Here is a 17,716-nt window from a genome sequence, read left to right as displayed (position 1 = left end):
CAAAGAGTCGGACACCACTGAGCCACTTTCACTTTCAGTATTTCACTGGAAATAAGAGGACTCAGAGAGTGGTTATCAAACAGGTGGGATGAATCCAAATAGCTTCTAAGAGGTGAATTTCCAATTATATTAAAAAAAAAAAAAAAGGACAAGATTGGTAGGTAAGAATCTGGGCAACAGGTTAGACGGATTTGCAGAACAGAAAGTAGATTACTTGGTGATTGCCTAGGACTAGGAGGGCTGATCTGGGGGGTTACTGCTTAAAAGGTAGCAACTTTCTTTTTAGGGGAAAATGTGCTAAAGTTGATCATGGTGATGGCTGCACAACTGTGACTATACTAAAAGCCACTGAATTGGGTTTAATGGATGAATTGTATGGTATGTGAATATCTTAAAAGTGTATAAAAACAAAGAGAAAAAGAATCTGGACAAGAATTCAAAGGTAGGAACTGATGAGTTGTGTGGTATGAACTTTGGTGGATAGGCTGCACTGGTTCTGAGAACACTGGGCAGGCCCTTGGGAACATCCATAAAAAAGAAAAGGAAGATACCATGTAATCGATTCATCTTTCTTCTCATTGTGACACAGCCCTTGAAGGGTTAATACTGGAACCTGCAAGGAAATCGGGAAGGGACAATCAATGGAAGGGAGTCCTGTAGAAGGCACCTAGCTTGGCTTAAAGGGACAGGCACAACTTTTGAAAACAGCTCAACTCAGATATGGAAGAAAGAAAACTAAAAAGCGGAAGAGAGAAGGCAGAAGGAAAGACAGAAGGGAGTGGCTTTGTTTTCCCTTCTGAATTAACAGACTCTGGAACGGCACTGGCTGCCAGAGTTGTCCTTAGGCTGGTCACACCCCCTAACCAAGCACTGTTTGTTTGTTTTTTTCTGTTCTGGACTTCCAAAAAAATTAAGGTGAAAAAGTAAGGGGGCTGTTAGCATTTAAGCTTGTCCCAGTAATAGTACTAGCCCTCACTTAGCATTACTGTGTCAGACACTGTCTTGAGCTTTATATGTATCAGTTCAGTTCAGTTCAGTCGCTCAGTGGTGTCCGACTCTTTGCGACCCCATGAACCACAGCACGCCAGGCCTCCCTGTCCATCACCAACTCCCGGGGTTGACTCAAACTCATGTCCATTGAGTCGGTGATGCCATCCAACCATCTCATCCTCTGTCATCCCCTTCTCCTCCCGCCTTCAATCTTTCCCAGCATCAGGGTCTCTTCAAAAAAGTCAGTTCTTCTTTATGTGTATACATTCATTTAATTCTCTCAACAACCCTTCACCAGTTACAGTTTGGAAATTAAAGCACACAGAGGTTCACCAACATGCCCCAAGTTAGACAGTGACCGGAGGAAACAGCACTTCCACCCCTGTGATTTGGCTCCAGTTTGTGCTGTTAACCACTGCACTCCCAAAATCCTCAAAATAAAAATGTTACCACAGCAGTGTTTAAATTCCAGAGCTCCAAGTATAATTCCAAAATGACTCCCCTTCTCTTCTTTTACAGAATAAGATTCTTTTTACAAAATATTTATTTCTGGCTGTACTGGGTCTTCGCTGCTGAGCAGAATTTTCTCTGGTTGTGGTAAGGGGGGCTACTCTCTAGTTGCCGTTCGTGGGCTTCTCATTGCGGTGGCTTCTCTTGTGGAGCACAGGCTCTAGAGTCGTCAGGCTTCAGTAGTTGTGGCTCATGGGCATAGCTGGCCCACGGCATGTGAAATCTTCCCAGACCAGAGACTGAACCTGTGTCCCCTTCACTGGTAGGTGGATTCTTAACCACTGGACTACCAGCGAAGTCCACAAAACAGGATTCTTCACTATGGTAGCAAAGCTGAGGGCACCTGGCCCATGAGTGGTTACTATCTCCATTTCAGAGTTAAACTGAGCCTCGGACAGGTTCGAGAAATTTCCCAAAGTCATACAGCTAGCAAGTGACAGGGTTAGGATGTGAACTCGTGACTCTAATGTTAAAGCTTATATCTGGAGGTAGTTTAAAAAACACACATGCATGCTAAGTCACTTCATTTGTGTCCAACTCTGCGACCCCACGGACTGTAACCCCACCAGGCTCCTCTGTCCATGGGACTCTCCAGACAAGAATACTGGAATGGGTTGCCATGCCCTTCTCCAGGGGATCTTCCCAAGCCAGAGATAGAACACACAGCGGTGTATTTATTTGGCAGTGTGAAAAAAATATATAAATCCACTATTTTCTACTGACTTGTTCTGATATTAGATTTGTCAAAATATTTTTACTAAATAACATTGGTTTTTGAACTTTTAGAGTACGTGTCAAAGAAAATGAGACAGCCATGATCTATCATCTATTTTTGAGTTCTACCTTACAAGCACTGCCCAAGTGTGAAGTGTTTCCTTATATGTAAAATGTGAGAAGTAAAAGTTATTGTACTAACCTCACAGGGCTATCACCTGGATCACAAGCATAGAAAATGAATGTGATTTGTTATATATTAAAGGATATTGTATAATGACAGTGCATAGTGTCTGAAGTCCCCAGTCTGCCTCTACTAGCCAGGGGGTTTAGGTGTCACTAATCTCCTTATTTGTCAAGTGTAGGGCAACTGTACTACACATAGAATTGTTGAAAGGACAAATGGGTAACATACTAAAAGCATCTGGAAAAATGTTTGTACAGAGGAGAACTGGATATGTATTTATGACAAAATAAATATGTTGGCCCTAAGAGGGCCAACAGAAAGTCCTAAGAGGACTTCCTTGCATGTCCAGAATTCAACATTAAGTATTTGTTCATTTCACAGGTAACAAAACACAGAGTGTATTATATGGGAAATATTAATAACTGATCAATTACTACAGTCACTAAGTGCTGAATAAGTTTATTCTGGAAGGAGCTTTCAGAGAGTATCTTTTCCAACTTCCTGATTTTTTAGATGAAGAAACTCAATTCTCAGTCTGTCTGGAATTTCCCAAACCTTCTGAAGCTCAGACTGCAGAAAGGGGCAGAATTCTAGTCTCCAAGGGGCACTTCCCCAACTTCCAGGAGGGTATAAACTATTTTCCCACTTTTTCTTCTTGAACATCCTTTGCCAGAGCCCACATGGTAACAGCAAGGTGGAAAGAGAACTGACAGGAGTGGTTGTAGGCACATGCAACCACTTAGCCAAGGCATCAGTGAGAAAAAGTCATGACATCACTACCGTTGCTTTCCTCAAGTTGCTGCTGCCACGTTACACACCACTGTACCATGACAATGGCTGTCTGACTAGTAGCAGACCTAGATGGCGTGATTTGGACCTTTCAGGCAAACAACTGTTCCAGCCGTTCCAGGTATCTTCTCTTCCTCAGCTCAGTTGTTTAAAATATATTACTAGATCACAGACATTTAAAACTGGAAAGAAACGGAGGAATCACTAATGCACACCTTTCATACATAGATGAGGACATGGGCTCACGGTCAAGCAGGAGAGCAAAGGCTAGGAATCGAAGCTTGTGACCTGCAGTTCTAGCGTTCTTATGGACGTGCTCAAGCAGCTCATCTGCGGTCTCTGCTAAAAGTGACGGCGCTCTAAGAGACTCAGTCCACTGACCACTGAGTCGTAACGTGTATTATGTGTCATCTAGACTAGTGAACATCAAACAAGTGAAACTGAATAAGCCTGCAAATCTTTCGTTGCTGTTGTTTAGTCGCTAAGTCGTGTCCGACTCTTTTGTGACCTCATTGACTGTAGCCCGCCAGACTCCTCTGGGATTTCCCAGGCAAGAATATTGGAGTGGGTTGCCATTTCCTTCTCCAGGGATCAAACCCAAATTTCCTGCTTCACCTGCAGTGGCAGGCAACTTTTTTTTTTTTTTTTTTAACCACTGAGCCAACTGGGAAGCCTAAAGCTTTAAAGCTAAGTAGAGAGGCTTAAGTTCAAAGACCCCTGAACCTTGAGTAGTTAGGGAGGCAGTGTGGAAGAGTGACTTGAGCTAGAATGAACTAAGATCCTGAAAGCCGCTTGGTGACGCCAATCAATAAACATACAAAATGTGCCTGAGACTAAGAAAGGTGAAGGAGTGCTACCTCAGTGATCCTTGAAAAGCTAACTATCCACACCATAGGCTCTCGACCTTGTCTTTGTGCTAAATCCCCGGAGAAAAACAAGGTGGTGCTCAGACAGAACACTTAGAAAGCTCACAGACCATCTTCTTTTAGATCAAGTTCAGCACACTGTAATGATATTTGACACCACCCAGTGGTAATCTTTTCTCACTAACATGTGAATAAATAGCAACTTTGCAAGGAAGAATACCTCAATCCATGAACAGAGAATGGAATAATATTGCAAGTCAAATGAAAGCAGTTTGATTTTTTCAAAGTTATCTACTTCAAAAAGTTCAGATCATTTTAAAGTTGTTTTCCTGGCCTCTTGTCTTCTTAGAAATGAAGAGCTTAGGGAATTTTTAAAAACCAAAGAAACTTTAAAAAATTCTTTTCTCTAACTGTATAAATATACTGGCTTTAATATAAAATTGTATGTTAGAAAGAAAGGCCCATTTGTATATGAATCAGGTTTTATCTTACGGGAAAAAGTGTCAGTATATCAGTGCTAAAAAAAAAAAAGTGAAAGTAAATCAGGACTGTTTCTAGAAAAGCCTTCCAATTGTTCAAATATAATTATTTCATCTAAGAAAACCAACTGGAGTACAGGATTGGGCTCTGTCCCATAGCAATCCAAAACACCACCTCTTTTAATGTACATATAGAAAATATATGTGTTAACCACTTTGGAAGAAAAGCAAAATACTGGCTGTAGGATTTCTCAAATTACATTTTCTCCAAGGTGCAGTCAGTAAGAGTACAGGGGCTTCAGAGTCTCTCGGGCTGCTCTTATGTCAATGATCGTTCTTGGGACCAGGCTGGAGGACTTGCATTCCGTTGGAAAGGTGTAAAGCACCTGCTGCTACAAAGGGGAATCAACGAAGGAGGAGCCATGCTTGCCACTTAGAGACTTATTTAAAATTTGACTGTTTGGGTAACAAGACCAAGGCTGTACCTTGATTTTCCATTTCTGAAAGTCACACTTTAAGTCAAAAATTTCTGTTCTGCAAAACTCCATATATAAATTCTCCATGTAGAGTTTATATCATGGTATCTTGTCAAAAGGAAGAGAAAAAAACAGTTCTTCATAGGAATCTCTCTTTTTTTTTTTGGTATCTTAAATGTCAATGATCACAAAAACTTCTGGCTTCTCTTCATTATAGACTTGCATTGCTGAGTACGTTATTGCTTTGACTTCAGTTCCCTAAAGTTGGGGTTAAAGAAAAAAAAAGACACTGAAATCAGAACCATTAACTCTAGTAACAATTGGCAGAAAGTCAAACTTTTAATGTTATTCTGAAAAACTCATATGAAACAATCAGTTATCAAACGAGTATAGTATTACCCACTGAACCAGTACAAATGAGAGACAAATGTGCACAGGAGAAAGCACTGGCCTAGACTCAGGAGATGGAGCACACGATAGTCCTGGCTTGTTTGCACCTGGACCAGAGGCTGTCTCACCCCTCTGGGCACCAGCCTTTACGTTTACCAAATGGGTTGACTCTAAGAACACAAAGCTTTTTTATTGTTTGGGTCAGGGCTCCTTCTTAGGGCTTCCTCTTCTGTACTGTCTAGCCTGGGCCCTGGGAACTCAGCCTATTCCCTTCTCTGAATAGCAGCCATCCTACAGACAAATGCCTACTGTTATCCAATATCTCTATTTAGATATCTAATAGGCATCTTGGAGAAGGCAATGGCACCCCACTCCAGTACTCTTGCCTGGAAAATCCCATGGATGGAGGAGCCTGGTAGGCTGCAGTCCATGGGGTCGCTGGGAGTCGGACACGACTGAGCGACTTCACTTTCACTTTTCACTCTCATGCATTGGAGAAGGAAATGGCAACCCACTCCAGTGTTCTTGCCTGGAGAATCCCAGGGACGGGGGAGCCTGGTGGGCTGCCGTATATGGGGTCACACAGAGTCGGACACGACTGAAGCGACTTGCAGCAGCAGCAGCAGCAGGCATCTTAAACATAATATGTTCAAAAGAAAATGCTACTGTAATTTATATTATAAAAATAACTTGTTTTCAATCCACATGCTCCACCTCTACTGGTTTCTATTCTTCTTAAGTTTCTCTGCCCCGAGGCTCTCTCACGAAGCTTCATTTTATTACATTGAAGAAATGCTACTGCAGCTGCTGGAAGCTACTAAATGATTTCTCAGTCAACCCCAACATATTTAAGTTTTCTTGGACTAAACACAGGGGTCAGCAAACTACAAATTAAAGGTCAAATTGGCCTCCCACCTATTTTTGTATAGCTCCACACATAAATGTAAGCCCCAATTGTAAGAACAGCTTTTACATTTCTAAATGGTAGTCAGGGGAGGGGAGTGAAAAAAAACACTTTACTGGAACACATTCACATTCATTCATTTAGGTGTTGTCCATGGCTGTTTAGTGCTATATATGAGTAAAGTAGTTGCTCTTCTATTGTTATCAGTCCACAAAGCAGAAAACAGGAAAAAAACAGCCTACCCCGATTCAAAGAGATTTGACTAGTACACAGTGAAGCCAAATACACTGGCAAATACTGAATCTGGAGAAGCACAAAAGAGAACTCCTTTTTCTCAGGCTTTCTAGTATCCAAAACATTGGATGTTTAGAGAACATCCAATCCAACATCTTCATTACAGGGAAAGACATGAAAGCTCAAAAAGGGAAAGGGACTCTTCAGCCCCAAAACACTCTGTAACAAACCTGACCCTATAGCCCGAGGCAGACTCCTAATCTTCCAAATCAGAAATTGCAGGGTTTTAACATAACATGTCCAGACAGGTCATATTAGTCTGGGAAAAATTTAGGAGTTTATACTGACTTATGAGAACTAGTAAGTTAACTGTAACATACACTGACTTTTTTATGGTAAAGGTCAAATAAAATATTTTTAAATGGCTGGATTTTAAAACATACCTGAGGGTGCTTAGACAATGAGAATTCTTCTCCCCACCTTGAGAAGAAGGAGTAAAACGTGATTAAGATTTCCAGGATTCAACATTTATTCTCTCTTTATACGTTTTAAGATAAGCCTTATAAATGTGGTTAAGATACAGACTTCCCGGGTGGCTCAGTGTTAAAGAAACCGGCTGCTGATGCAGGTGATGCAGGAGATGTGGATTCGATCCCTGGGTCAGGAAGATCCCTGGAGGACAAAGTGGCAACCCATCCCAGTAATTTTACATGGAAAATTCCATGGATAGAGGAGCCTGGCAGGCTGCGGACCATGGGATCACAAAGAATCGGGCACAACTGAGCACACACACATAAGATACTAGAAAGCACAAAGGGATGAGGGAGAAAGGAGCTATAAATTTCAGTTTGATGGTCAGCAGATATAGCTACTGAACTTGTACGATATCCCTTTCAACAAGGTTGATGTCATAGTACAGTGTACATAGGTAGATTCTCAATAACATTGTTTAATGAATACTGGTTCATAATAGAGGAGCATGTTCAAAATTTTCACTGTACTCAGGGCTATAGAACTGATTAAATAATATCTTCCATTGTAAAAAGCAGGTCTGAGCACCATAAAGGCAAAATACAAGATTTCATAATACGATCTGAACTTAAGTTTGTATTTTATGACTTCTCAAAAAATGGCCATGGTATGTACCTGGTAGGCCCTAGAAGGCTACTCACGCTCCTAGAACTTGAGATGAGTATCCTCTCTCCCTTCAACACTAAAGTAGCTGAAGTTCACAGTAGTAAAAGCAGTAGCAGTACCAGAAAGAGCACAGTTTTAAAACTCTGTTCAACTATTTATCAGCTAATTACCCTTGGACAACTCTGTTTTCTTACTCATTAAAAAAAAGGGGGGAGTAGGAGATAATAAAAGATCTCACTTTACAAAAGAGATGTAAAAAATTCAACATAAAATGGAAAAGCTAAGTTTTATACAAAAGTAACCTAAAAGATATCATTAGATGACTGAAGAAACTTGGAAAACACGAAATCCAATCAAAGTGCCCTAATCAAGAGTTTGCAAACTCAGGAAGGAAAAGTATAACTTGTTAATGGAAGGAACTGGTTTGAATGGAGTCTAGGTGTGAGGATCTATAAGAAAGGCTACATCAGCATTTCTCATCACCAAGCTAGGTTGTACGCACATATCTGCGCCATCCATCAGTGATATATTTTTGTGTGTTAAAAATCACAAATTGGGAATTGTTTACCAATCCAAATCACCTGTGTTCTGACAAGTTTCTGGTCCTCCAAAGCTGAGGTGAACCCTTGCTCCTAGGTGGCTCACCAAGCTTAACCTGCAAAGCCCTATAGGGATGCAACTGGTCTCCTGATTTAATGTTTCTGTTTGTCTTCCTGCTCACTGAGTACACTGAAGACTGCAACTTAACATTTTACATGACCTGTGACTTAAAAGGTTTTCAAAACTTACCCAATTGACCGTATTTTGAAATTTCTTTGGTCGATATTAAGTACTTTGACTTCCTAAAGAAGAAAAAGTGTTTTTAATTTTAATAGACATTCATAATAGACCATCTATTAAAACATGTCAAGGTTATCACTTTTCCAAGATAATAGCATATAACTTCTTTGAAGCAAAGAAAATTAAAATGTTAATAACAAACTATGTATTTTAAGAAAATAAGGCTTTTTCTTACCCATTCAAGGGAGGTATTATTGAAAATGTACAATTTAAAGTATAAGTCACGAGAATTTTTCTGTAAGATACGTAGTGGAGGATGACCTAGGATTTCAATCATTCTGGGGTTTTTTTCAGCTTTATGTATTTAGAGGTGATAAAACGCTCCGCCTATTTTTATATAATATTACAGGCTCTTGAACTCTGTAGGACAAATGACCCAGTTAGAAGAATATATGTAGTGGAGCTGGTAAGGGAGTGAATGGAGGAATTATGGAGCAAGGAAGGCCAGGTGTGTTAGAAACAATAAGGCTGGAGAGGTGTTCCCTTCTAGAGGCTGATGGCAAAAAGTAACCTCCGTTAGGCTTTTCCCTTTCCACGTTAAGGAAACCAAAAGCACTGTTTTATTCTTCTTCTGGCTGTACCGCACAGCTTGCAGGATCTCAGGGCCATCAGCAGTGAGAGTACAGAGTCCTAACTAGTGGACTGCCAGGGAATTCCCTAAAAGCACCAATGGCTCAGGGGTAAAGATTAGCCTGCAATGCAGGAGACAGGTTTGATCCCTGGGTCAGGAAGATCCCCTGAAAAAGGAAATGGCAACACACTCCAGTATTCTTGCCTGGGAAATCCCATGGACAGAAGAGCTGGCAGGTTACTTTTTCGAGAAAAAAGTCAGACACCACTGAACAACTAAATAACAATAATAACACAGCAGACCTGCTAAATATCAAATGGGACAAGAGGAACTTATGGACGAACATTTAAAAAGCTCAAACTTGAGAGACATAAAACATGCCGACAGAGAAGAGAGTATGTGCATTCTTCTGACTCAAGATACAGTGAGTGACCAGTGTATGAGATCTAAATACAAGACGCACATACATAGGCAAACTCAGGTTAACCAAGAAGAGCCTATGGTCACCATAATTTCTGCATGACATCATCTTACATATCTGAACTGTTTCATTTTACATCATATATTCTATTTTAAATAGAATGTTCTGTTTTAAACCACTAGTTTTACTCTAAAATATGGACTCAAAATGCATTTGTTCAGTAAAAAAGAAAAACTTGCTTACCCGGGGTATGAAGAATTCATCAGCACTGAATTTATAAAGCCACTCATCCAGAAAGTGAAACAGAAGAGATTGTAAGTCATCGCCTACCCAGGGTCAGAAAGAACCATAAAGAACGGTGTTTAATAATTCTCATCTCTGAAAACTTGTTGGAATTTTACAGTGCAATAAATTTCTTAGGCTCCTTGAAAGAACAAGCTCACAATCAACTTTTTGTACCTCCTGTAAGTGTATACTGAAATTATATAGCATCTGAATCCTTGTATAACAATTTCTTCCTTGTGAACAAATTGATTACCTTGGGTTTCTACTTCTATTGTTTGCAGGGGCTCCACAGTCCCAGTATCTGTCATGTAACCAAACATAGCCATTGCACATTGTTCAAAAGCTTCCTCCAGAGTGTCTCCCCAAGCATGTAACCTAAAGAAATGCATTCATGCCTTGTGTAATATGATTCACTGCAAGACAGAAAACTCGACAGCAAAGTAAAATCAACACTGTAAATGCAAAAGCAAAGGCCTCAATCAATTTAATGACACTGAAACCAGGTGCTTTTGAACCACCATTTTCATGTTCTAAAGAAACCAAAACAGAGGAGAAAAATTAAAACTAGGGACTGCAAGATTAAAAGATCAGTCTTCCTGTGTTAGGCACACGATTTCAAAGGCATAAACTCCAGCTCTACTCACTGGACATCGGCTGTATGATCCAAATCTGAGGGAGAGAGGAAAAAACAATAATAAGTAACTAGACTTGACTTGCAAATCACAAGAAAATGACTCTAGATTATTATTAAGAATATCATTCTTGAAGAACAAGAAAATGTAGGTTGACCATCCACCTTCCACTAATCATTTACACAAAAGTTGTCATTGTTAAGGTTTATTTTTAAAAATTTCTAAGCCTTTGGTTATTATTCAATTAATATTAAATGAACTAATATAAGTAATAGAATAGTTATATAACATTAGCATATTGATGATAAAGGGTTATTTCTTTTAAAGCCAAGATTTATATTTAAATGAATGATGAGAATTCCCTGGCAGTCCAGTAGTTATTAGGCCTCCACACACAGGTTAAATCTCTGGTTGAGGAACTAAGATCCCACATGCCCTGCAGTCTTCTAGGTGATCTAAAAAGTGCCCAGTCATGTTAGACTCTGCAATTCCATGGACTGTAGCCCACCAGGCTCCTCTGTCCATGGAATTTTCCAGGCAAGAATACTGGAGTGGGTTGCCATTTCCTACTTCACTAATACCTCATAGTTTCTCAATAAACAAATGCCATTTCCTGTTATTAGTTACATTCCCCAACAAAACAAATCAATATCTTTCCTAATATCTACTTGTGTGTGTGTTAGTGCTCAGTCATGTCTGACTCTTTCAGTTCATTTCAGTCGCTCAGTCGTGTCCAATTCTTTGCGACCCCATGAACCGCAGCATGCCAGGCCTCCCTGTCCATCACCAACTCCTGGAGTGTACTCGAACCTGTGTCCATTGAGTCGGTGATACCATCCAATCATCTCATCCTCTGTCATCCCCTTCTCCTCCTGCCCTCAATCTTTCTCAGCATCAGGATCTTTTCAAATGAGTCAACTCTTCACATCAGGTGGCCAAAGTATTCAAGTTTCAGCTTCAGCATCAGTCCTTCCAATGAACACCCAGGACTGATCTCCTTTAGGATGGACTGGTTGGATCTCCTTGCAGTCCAAGGGACTCTCAAGAGTCTTCTCCAACACCACAGTTCAAAAGCATCAATTCTTCAGCACTCAGCTTTCTTCACAGTCCAACTCTCACATCCATATATGACTACTGGAAAAACCATAGCCTTGACTAGACAGACCTTTGTTGGCAAAGTAATGTCTCTGCTTTTTAATATGCTTTCTAGGTTGATCATAACTTTCCTTCCAAGGAGCAAGTGTCTTTTAATTTCACGGCTGCAATCACCATCTGCAGTGATTTTGGAGCCCAGAAAAATAAAGTCAGCCATTGTTTCCCCATCTATTTGCCATGAAATGATGGGACTGGATGCCATGATTTTAGTCTGACTCTTTGCAACCCCATAAACTGTAGCCTGCCAGGCTCCTCTGTTCATAAATGACCAAAATTCTAGAAACTACATCATCAAAGATATAAAATTCCAGATTTCCCAGTCTCACCTTTTCATGAACAGCTAGCCAAATCCCAGACAAAACAGGCTTTTATTTTTAACAAGAGTCAAGTTTTATATTTGTTACTTTCTTGCATTTGAAGGAATCCTCATGATATCCTTGGTCAGTAAAATAGTTTTGAAAAGTAAACTCCACAATATGTATTACAAGCTTTTTCCTGATAGTCTCACTGAATCTGTTATTTTAATATTTCAGAGTCTATTCTTCACTCTTAACCCTGACTTCCATCAATTCTTCCTACTTAGGATCATAGAATATTCAAGCTAGAATGAAACCTCAGAGACCATTTAACAGAAATCCTTCAATTAAAGAAGAAACCTGAAATCCTGAGAGATTGTATAACTTGTTCAGGACCATACTGCTGATTAGAGTTGGGACTAGAATTGAGATTTTCTGACTCCCAGTTTAGTGCCCTTTACATCATAACACATCTCCTTCTGGTAACACTCAGGGTTTAAGCTCACCTCTGATTTAGTCAAAATACTACTGAGGCCTCAGTACATTTTAGACACTAATGGGCTCAATGACCAGCAGAGATGACAAACAAGTTAAAGGAAAGCAACACATTTTAATGCTAGAGAAATGAAAGCATGTGGCCACAAAAGGACATAGCAGAATGTTCACAGCAACTTTATTCCCCCAAATTAAAAACCCAATGTTCATGAAGAGAATGAATAAATAAACTGAGGATTACTATGCCACACTGCTCAGCAATAAAGCAGCATGAACTAGTGATATGTGCATTAACAAGAGTCTCAAAAACATCAAGTGAAAACTGCAGAACTCTCACACACATATCTCCATCCAAACCCCTGCACTAAGAGACCTGATCAGCTTTAGTGTGGCTTCTAGCAGCTTAAGCCTGTGTACCTAGGATCATCGTGGCCCCACCGTTACAATGCCTGCCTGAGAAAGCTATACACTGTAGGAGAATTTATCATTTGTCCCGAGACAACCCCGGACAATAGGTCCTTGACCTCCCTTTCTCAGAGCATTCACTAAAAAGGGCTTACGACTGTGAATATTTATCTCTTACAACTCAGAAGTATCTTTCCCATTCCTCCGAAATGTAATCATCAGGAAGAACTCCCAGGCTCCGTGGGAGAGAATTCTAACTTGGTAACTGCCAGCTAGCAAACACTGCTACTCCAATGACATTTACACTGACCAAGCTTTTGTAATTTTTCATTTCTAGTCTCTACTGAAACCCCTGCTCTCCCCCATCTCTCATTCTTCTTTTAAAAAGTCCAGTCTCCTCTGCACAAATCCAAAGGGATCTCAGCTCTTTCCCCTGCTGTCCATAATTACTGAATAAAGTCCACTCACCACTTTAATGTCTAACATTTATCAGTGATACTCAGTGAAGACACCAGATACAAAAGAATGTGTACTATGTGATTCCATTTATACAAAACTCTCAAACAAACAAAAGTAAACTGTAGTGAATGATATCACAGGGTGTGAGGAAAGAGACATACTCATACAATGCTAGTGAGAGTATAAATTGGTGAAACTTCAACAGACAGTGAGTTTGCAATAATTATTGAAGTTTAAAATGCAGGTATCAAAAAGAGTGTATATATAACTGAATCACTTGACTGTGCAGCAGAAAGTAACCAACACTGTGAATCACCTAGGGGCTTTCCACCTGGCACACTGGTAAAGAACCCATCTGCCAGTGCAGGAGACCCAAGAGATGTGTGTGGGTTTGATCCCTGGGTCAGGAAGGTCACGTGGAGGAGGAAATGGTAACCCACTCCAGTATTCTTGCCTGGAGAATCCCATGGACAGAGGAGCCTAGTGGGCTACATCCCATGGTGTTACAGAGTCAGACATGATTCAGCAACTGAGCAAAGCATCCACAGTACATCAACTATACTCCAATTTTTAAAAATACTGATAGAATGCAGATACCCTTTACCAAAGTAATGTAACTTTTGGAAATTTATTCTACAGATACACTTGCACATGTGCCAAACAATGGATGTACGGCTATATTCACTGCTGCATTATTTCTAATAGCTGCTGCTGCTGCTAAGTCACTTCAGTTGTGTCCGACTCTGTGCGACCCCATAGATGGCACAAATGTAAATGTCCACCAACTAGAAATTGAGTAAATTAAAGTACATCTTTGCATGTACACATATAAAAATGTTATGACTGGCTGATCTAGAAAGCAAGACTAAGGGGCCTGGGATCAGAGCTGACTTTTCACCGCATACCTGTCATACTTTTTGAATTCTGAATCATAGGTAATTCTTAAAAAACTAAGAGAAAAATGATGGGAATACCAGACCACCTTACCAGCCTCCTGAAAAATCTGTATGTAGGTCAAGAAACAATGATTAGAATCAGACATGGAACAACAGACTGGTTCAAAATTGGGGGAGGAGTACTTCAAGGCTATACGCTGTCACCCTGCTTATTTAACTTATATGCAGAGTACATCATGAGAAATGCCAGTCTGGATGAAGCACAAGCTGGAATCAAGATTGCTGGGAGAAATATCAAAAACCTCAGACAGACACCACCCTATGGCAGAAAGAGAAGAGGAACTAAAGAGCCTCTTGATGAAAGTGAAAGAGTGAAAAAGTTGGCTTAAAACTTAACATTCAAAAAACAAAGATCACAGCACCCTATCCCATCTCTTCATGGCAACTAGATGGGGAAACAATGGAAACGACAGACTTTATTTTCTTGGGCTCCAAAATTACTGCAGATGGTGACCGCAGCCATGAAATTAAAAGACACTTGCTCCTTGGAAGAAAAGCTATGACCAACCTAGACAGCATATTAAAAAGCAGAGACGTTACTTTGCCAACAAAGGTCCGTCTAGTCAAGGCTATGGTTTTTCTAGTAGTCATGTATGGATGTGAGAGTTGGACTATAAAGAAAGCTGAGCACCGAAGAATTTATGCTTTTGAACTGTGGTGTTGGAGAAGACTCTTGAGAGTCCCTTGGACTGCAAGGAGATCCAACCAGTCCATCCTAAAGGAAATCAGTCCTAAATGTTCATTGGAAGGGCTGATGCTGAAGCTGAAACTCGACTACCTGATGTGAAGAATTGAGTCATTTGAAAAGACCCCGATGCTAGGAAAGATTGAAGGCAGGAGGAGAAGGGGACAGAGGATGAGATGGTTGGATGGCATTACCAACTCGATTGACGAGTTTGAGCAAGTTCTGGGAGTTGGTGATGGACAAGGAAACCTGGTGTGCTGCAGTCCATGAGGCCGCAGAGTTGGAACTGAGTGAGTAACTGAATTGTTTGAACAGAAAAATGAGCTACGGAGACACACAGGATCTAGAAAGTACAGAGCCTAGTATGCTATGATAAATAGTTGTACTCTACACAGAGGACCTTCCCAGGTGGCTCAGTGATAAGAGAATCTGCCTGCCAAGCAGGAGCCGGTTTTCCCAGACCTGGGCTGGGAAGATCCCCTGGAGAAGGAAATATCAACCCACTCCAGTATTTTTCCTTGGGAAACCCATGGACAAAGAAGCCTGGTGGGCTATAGTCCATGGGGTCACAAAGAGTTAGACAGGACTTAGCAACTAAACAGCAGCATACAGAGAACAATGTGAAATTAAAGAACTTCAGAGGGGAAATAAGAGCCAAATTTGTGCTCTCCAAACCACATCCACCTTTAGGGCTAACAATTTAACATTTATATAGACTAACTTTAGAGTCTGCACTATATTTTTACATTTATTATTATCTCATTTTGCCCTCACAGGAAGGAACAGAATGCAAAAAGAGGTTATGTGATTTGCCTAAAGTCACTAAGCTACAAATGGCAAAACCAGGTCCTTTTACTAACACAGGATACAAGTAAGACAGTAGTCCTCTACTTATAACTTTCTGAGTCCTCCACCCTAGCCACATTCTAACTACAGGATTGTTGAAGATAGGTGGGGATGGGGGTGGTTACATGAAACACTTGAAAACACAGTTATCTTCACAATGAACACACCAGTAAAACTCCCTCAAAGGTCTGTGTAGACAAAGCTATAGTTTTTCCAGCAGTCTTTTATGGATGTGGGGCTTCCCTGGTGGCTCAGAACCTGCCTGCAATGTGGGAGACCTGGGTTCGATCTGGGATGGGAAGATCCCCTGGAGGAGGGCATGGCAACCCACTCCAGAACTCTTGCCTGGAGAATCCCCATGGACAGAGGAACGTGGTGTACTACAGTCCATGGGGTTGCAAAGGGTCGACAAGACTGAGCGACTATGGACACACACGGACGGATGTGAGCGCTGGACCATAAAGGCTGAGCGCAGGAGAATTGATGCTTTTGAATTGTGGTGCTGGAGAAGGTCTTGGGAGTCCCTTGGCCTGCAAGGAGATCAAACCAGTCAATTCTAAACGACATTAACCCTGAATATTCATTGGAAGGACTATAGTTGAAGCTGAAGTTCCAATACTTTGGCCACTTGGTGCAAACAAGCCAACTCACTGGAAACCACCCTGATGCTTCCTGCTGGTTCAGCTGGTAAAGCTGCATTGAGGGAGACCTGGGTTCCATCCTCGGGTTCTGAAGATTTCCTGGAGAAGTGAAAGGCTACCCACTCCAGTATTCTGGCCAGGAGAACTTCATGGACTGTATAATCCATGGGGTTACAAACAGTCCGACACGACTTAGCGACTTTCACTGATGATGGGAAAATTGAAGGCAAAAAGAAATCGGGGGGTGGGGGCAAAGGATTAGATTGTTCCATAGCATCACCGACTGAATGGACATAAATTTGAACAAATTCCAGGAGATGGGGGGAGGGGGGAAGGGAGCTCTGGACAGCAGCAGTCCTTGAGGTAGCAGAATCTGACAGGACTTAGCAACTAAACAACAAAAATTCCCATAAGATAAATGTGACTAGGCATATACAAGGAGAGTTCAAGATATTATATATGTGGGAGCCCAGGTTTCCCGACTCTTAGACCAGGCGTTTTTATTCTTCAGCGTTTCAGCTTTCCCGGGATTAGTTCAGAAGAGCATTCACACAGGGCGAAACGGGGTAATGCCTGAACCACCCTAAGGCGCAAAGTGGAAGAGGGAGCCAGAGCCCTCCCGCAAGGAGAGAAGTGAGCCACCTACTCACACTCGTACTTCCGACTGACTGGAGGATACTTGGCCTTGATCGCCTTCTGCTCCTCAGTCAAATTGTAATCTCTTACATCTTCCCCTTCCTGCGCCATGATTGCGGGTTTGGACCCAAGCTCAACTTCCGCCCTTCATCATCCGGACTTCAGCCCGGACTTACAACATCCGCCCAAGACTCCGCCCCTAGACTGACACCCTTAAAGGGCTAGGACGCCGTCCTCGAGGACTTAATCCCCTAAACCTTAATCCCTTACGACTTCCGTTCTAGGTCTCGCCGTTTGGAGTTCTTTAAAAGTCCAAGGACCCATTTTCTGGACGTGCTTCATCAATAGTCCTAAGAAGTAAGGGAACAAATATATTGGAGGATCTAGGAATAGGACAACACTTGAATTAAGATACCTCGAGGTGTAATAAAGGCCTTTCTTGCCAGTTTACCCCTAGCGTGGCCAACTAGACCCGAAAACATCCTAGATTTCTCATTCAAAGCCCTACTTTCAAGGGGTAGCTAGCTGAACGCTCTTCAAGAAAATGGCTGCCCCCCCGGAGCTTGCGGCCTAAACCGCTCACGTGACCTCGGGCGGCTCACTCTCACCAACCCGCGCGCGCGCAAGCGAAGGAAGTCAGCTGGGGTCCGTGTGGGGGCAGGGGCGGAGCGCGCGCCTCGGCCCCGCGGCAAGAGACTCTACGCGTCTGGATAGGTT

General features: G+C 41.5%; 1 protein-coding gene across 5 annotated transcripts; it reads right to left on the bottom strand.

Moving 5' to 3' along the window:
• Window positions 1-2,844: 2,844 nt before the first annotated feature.
• On the bottom strand, window positions 2,845-17,696 carry ZBTB8OS (zinc finger and BTB domain containing 8 opposite strand). 5 transcript variants are annotated; one of them, XM_061389104.1, is made up of 9 exons: window positions 17,612-17,696; window positions 17,014-17,349; window positions 10,438-10,462; window positions 10,047-10,168; window positions 9,752-9,834; window positions 8,466-8,518; window positions 6,983-7,019; window positions 5,931-6,034; window positions 2,845-5,269 (listed from the first exon to the last, which is right to left on the bottom strand). In XM_061389104.1, exons 2-9 carry the CDS (start codon window positions 17,108-17,110, stop codon window positions 5,248-5,250), a joined length of 543 nt encoding a protein of 180 aa, XP_061245088.1. In that variant the 5' UTR covers window positions 17,111-17,349; window positions 17,612-17,696; the 3' UTR covers window positions 2,845-5,247. The 5 variants fall into 5 exon arrangements, with proteins under 5 accessions (XP_061245088.1, XP_061245096.1, XP_061245078.1 ...); XM_061389112.1 differs by lacking the exons at window positions 17,014-17,349; window positions 17,612-17,696 and adding an exon at window positions 17,415-17,605; XM_061389094.1 differs by lacking the exon at window positions 17,612-17,696 and having other exon boundaries at window positions 17,014-17,408.
• Between the last annotated feature and the right edge of the window lie 20 nt (window positions 17,697-17,716).

Source organism: Bos javanicus, chromosome 2 (assembly GCF_032452875.1).
Source record: "Bos javanicus breed banteng chromosome 2, ARS-OSU_banteng_1.0, whole genome shotgun sequence".
Lineage (NCBI taxonomy): Eukaryota > Metazoa > Chordata > Mammalia > Artiodactyla > Bovidae > Bos > Bos javanicus.
This window is presented reverse-complemented; position numbering and strand designations above follow the sequence as displayed.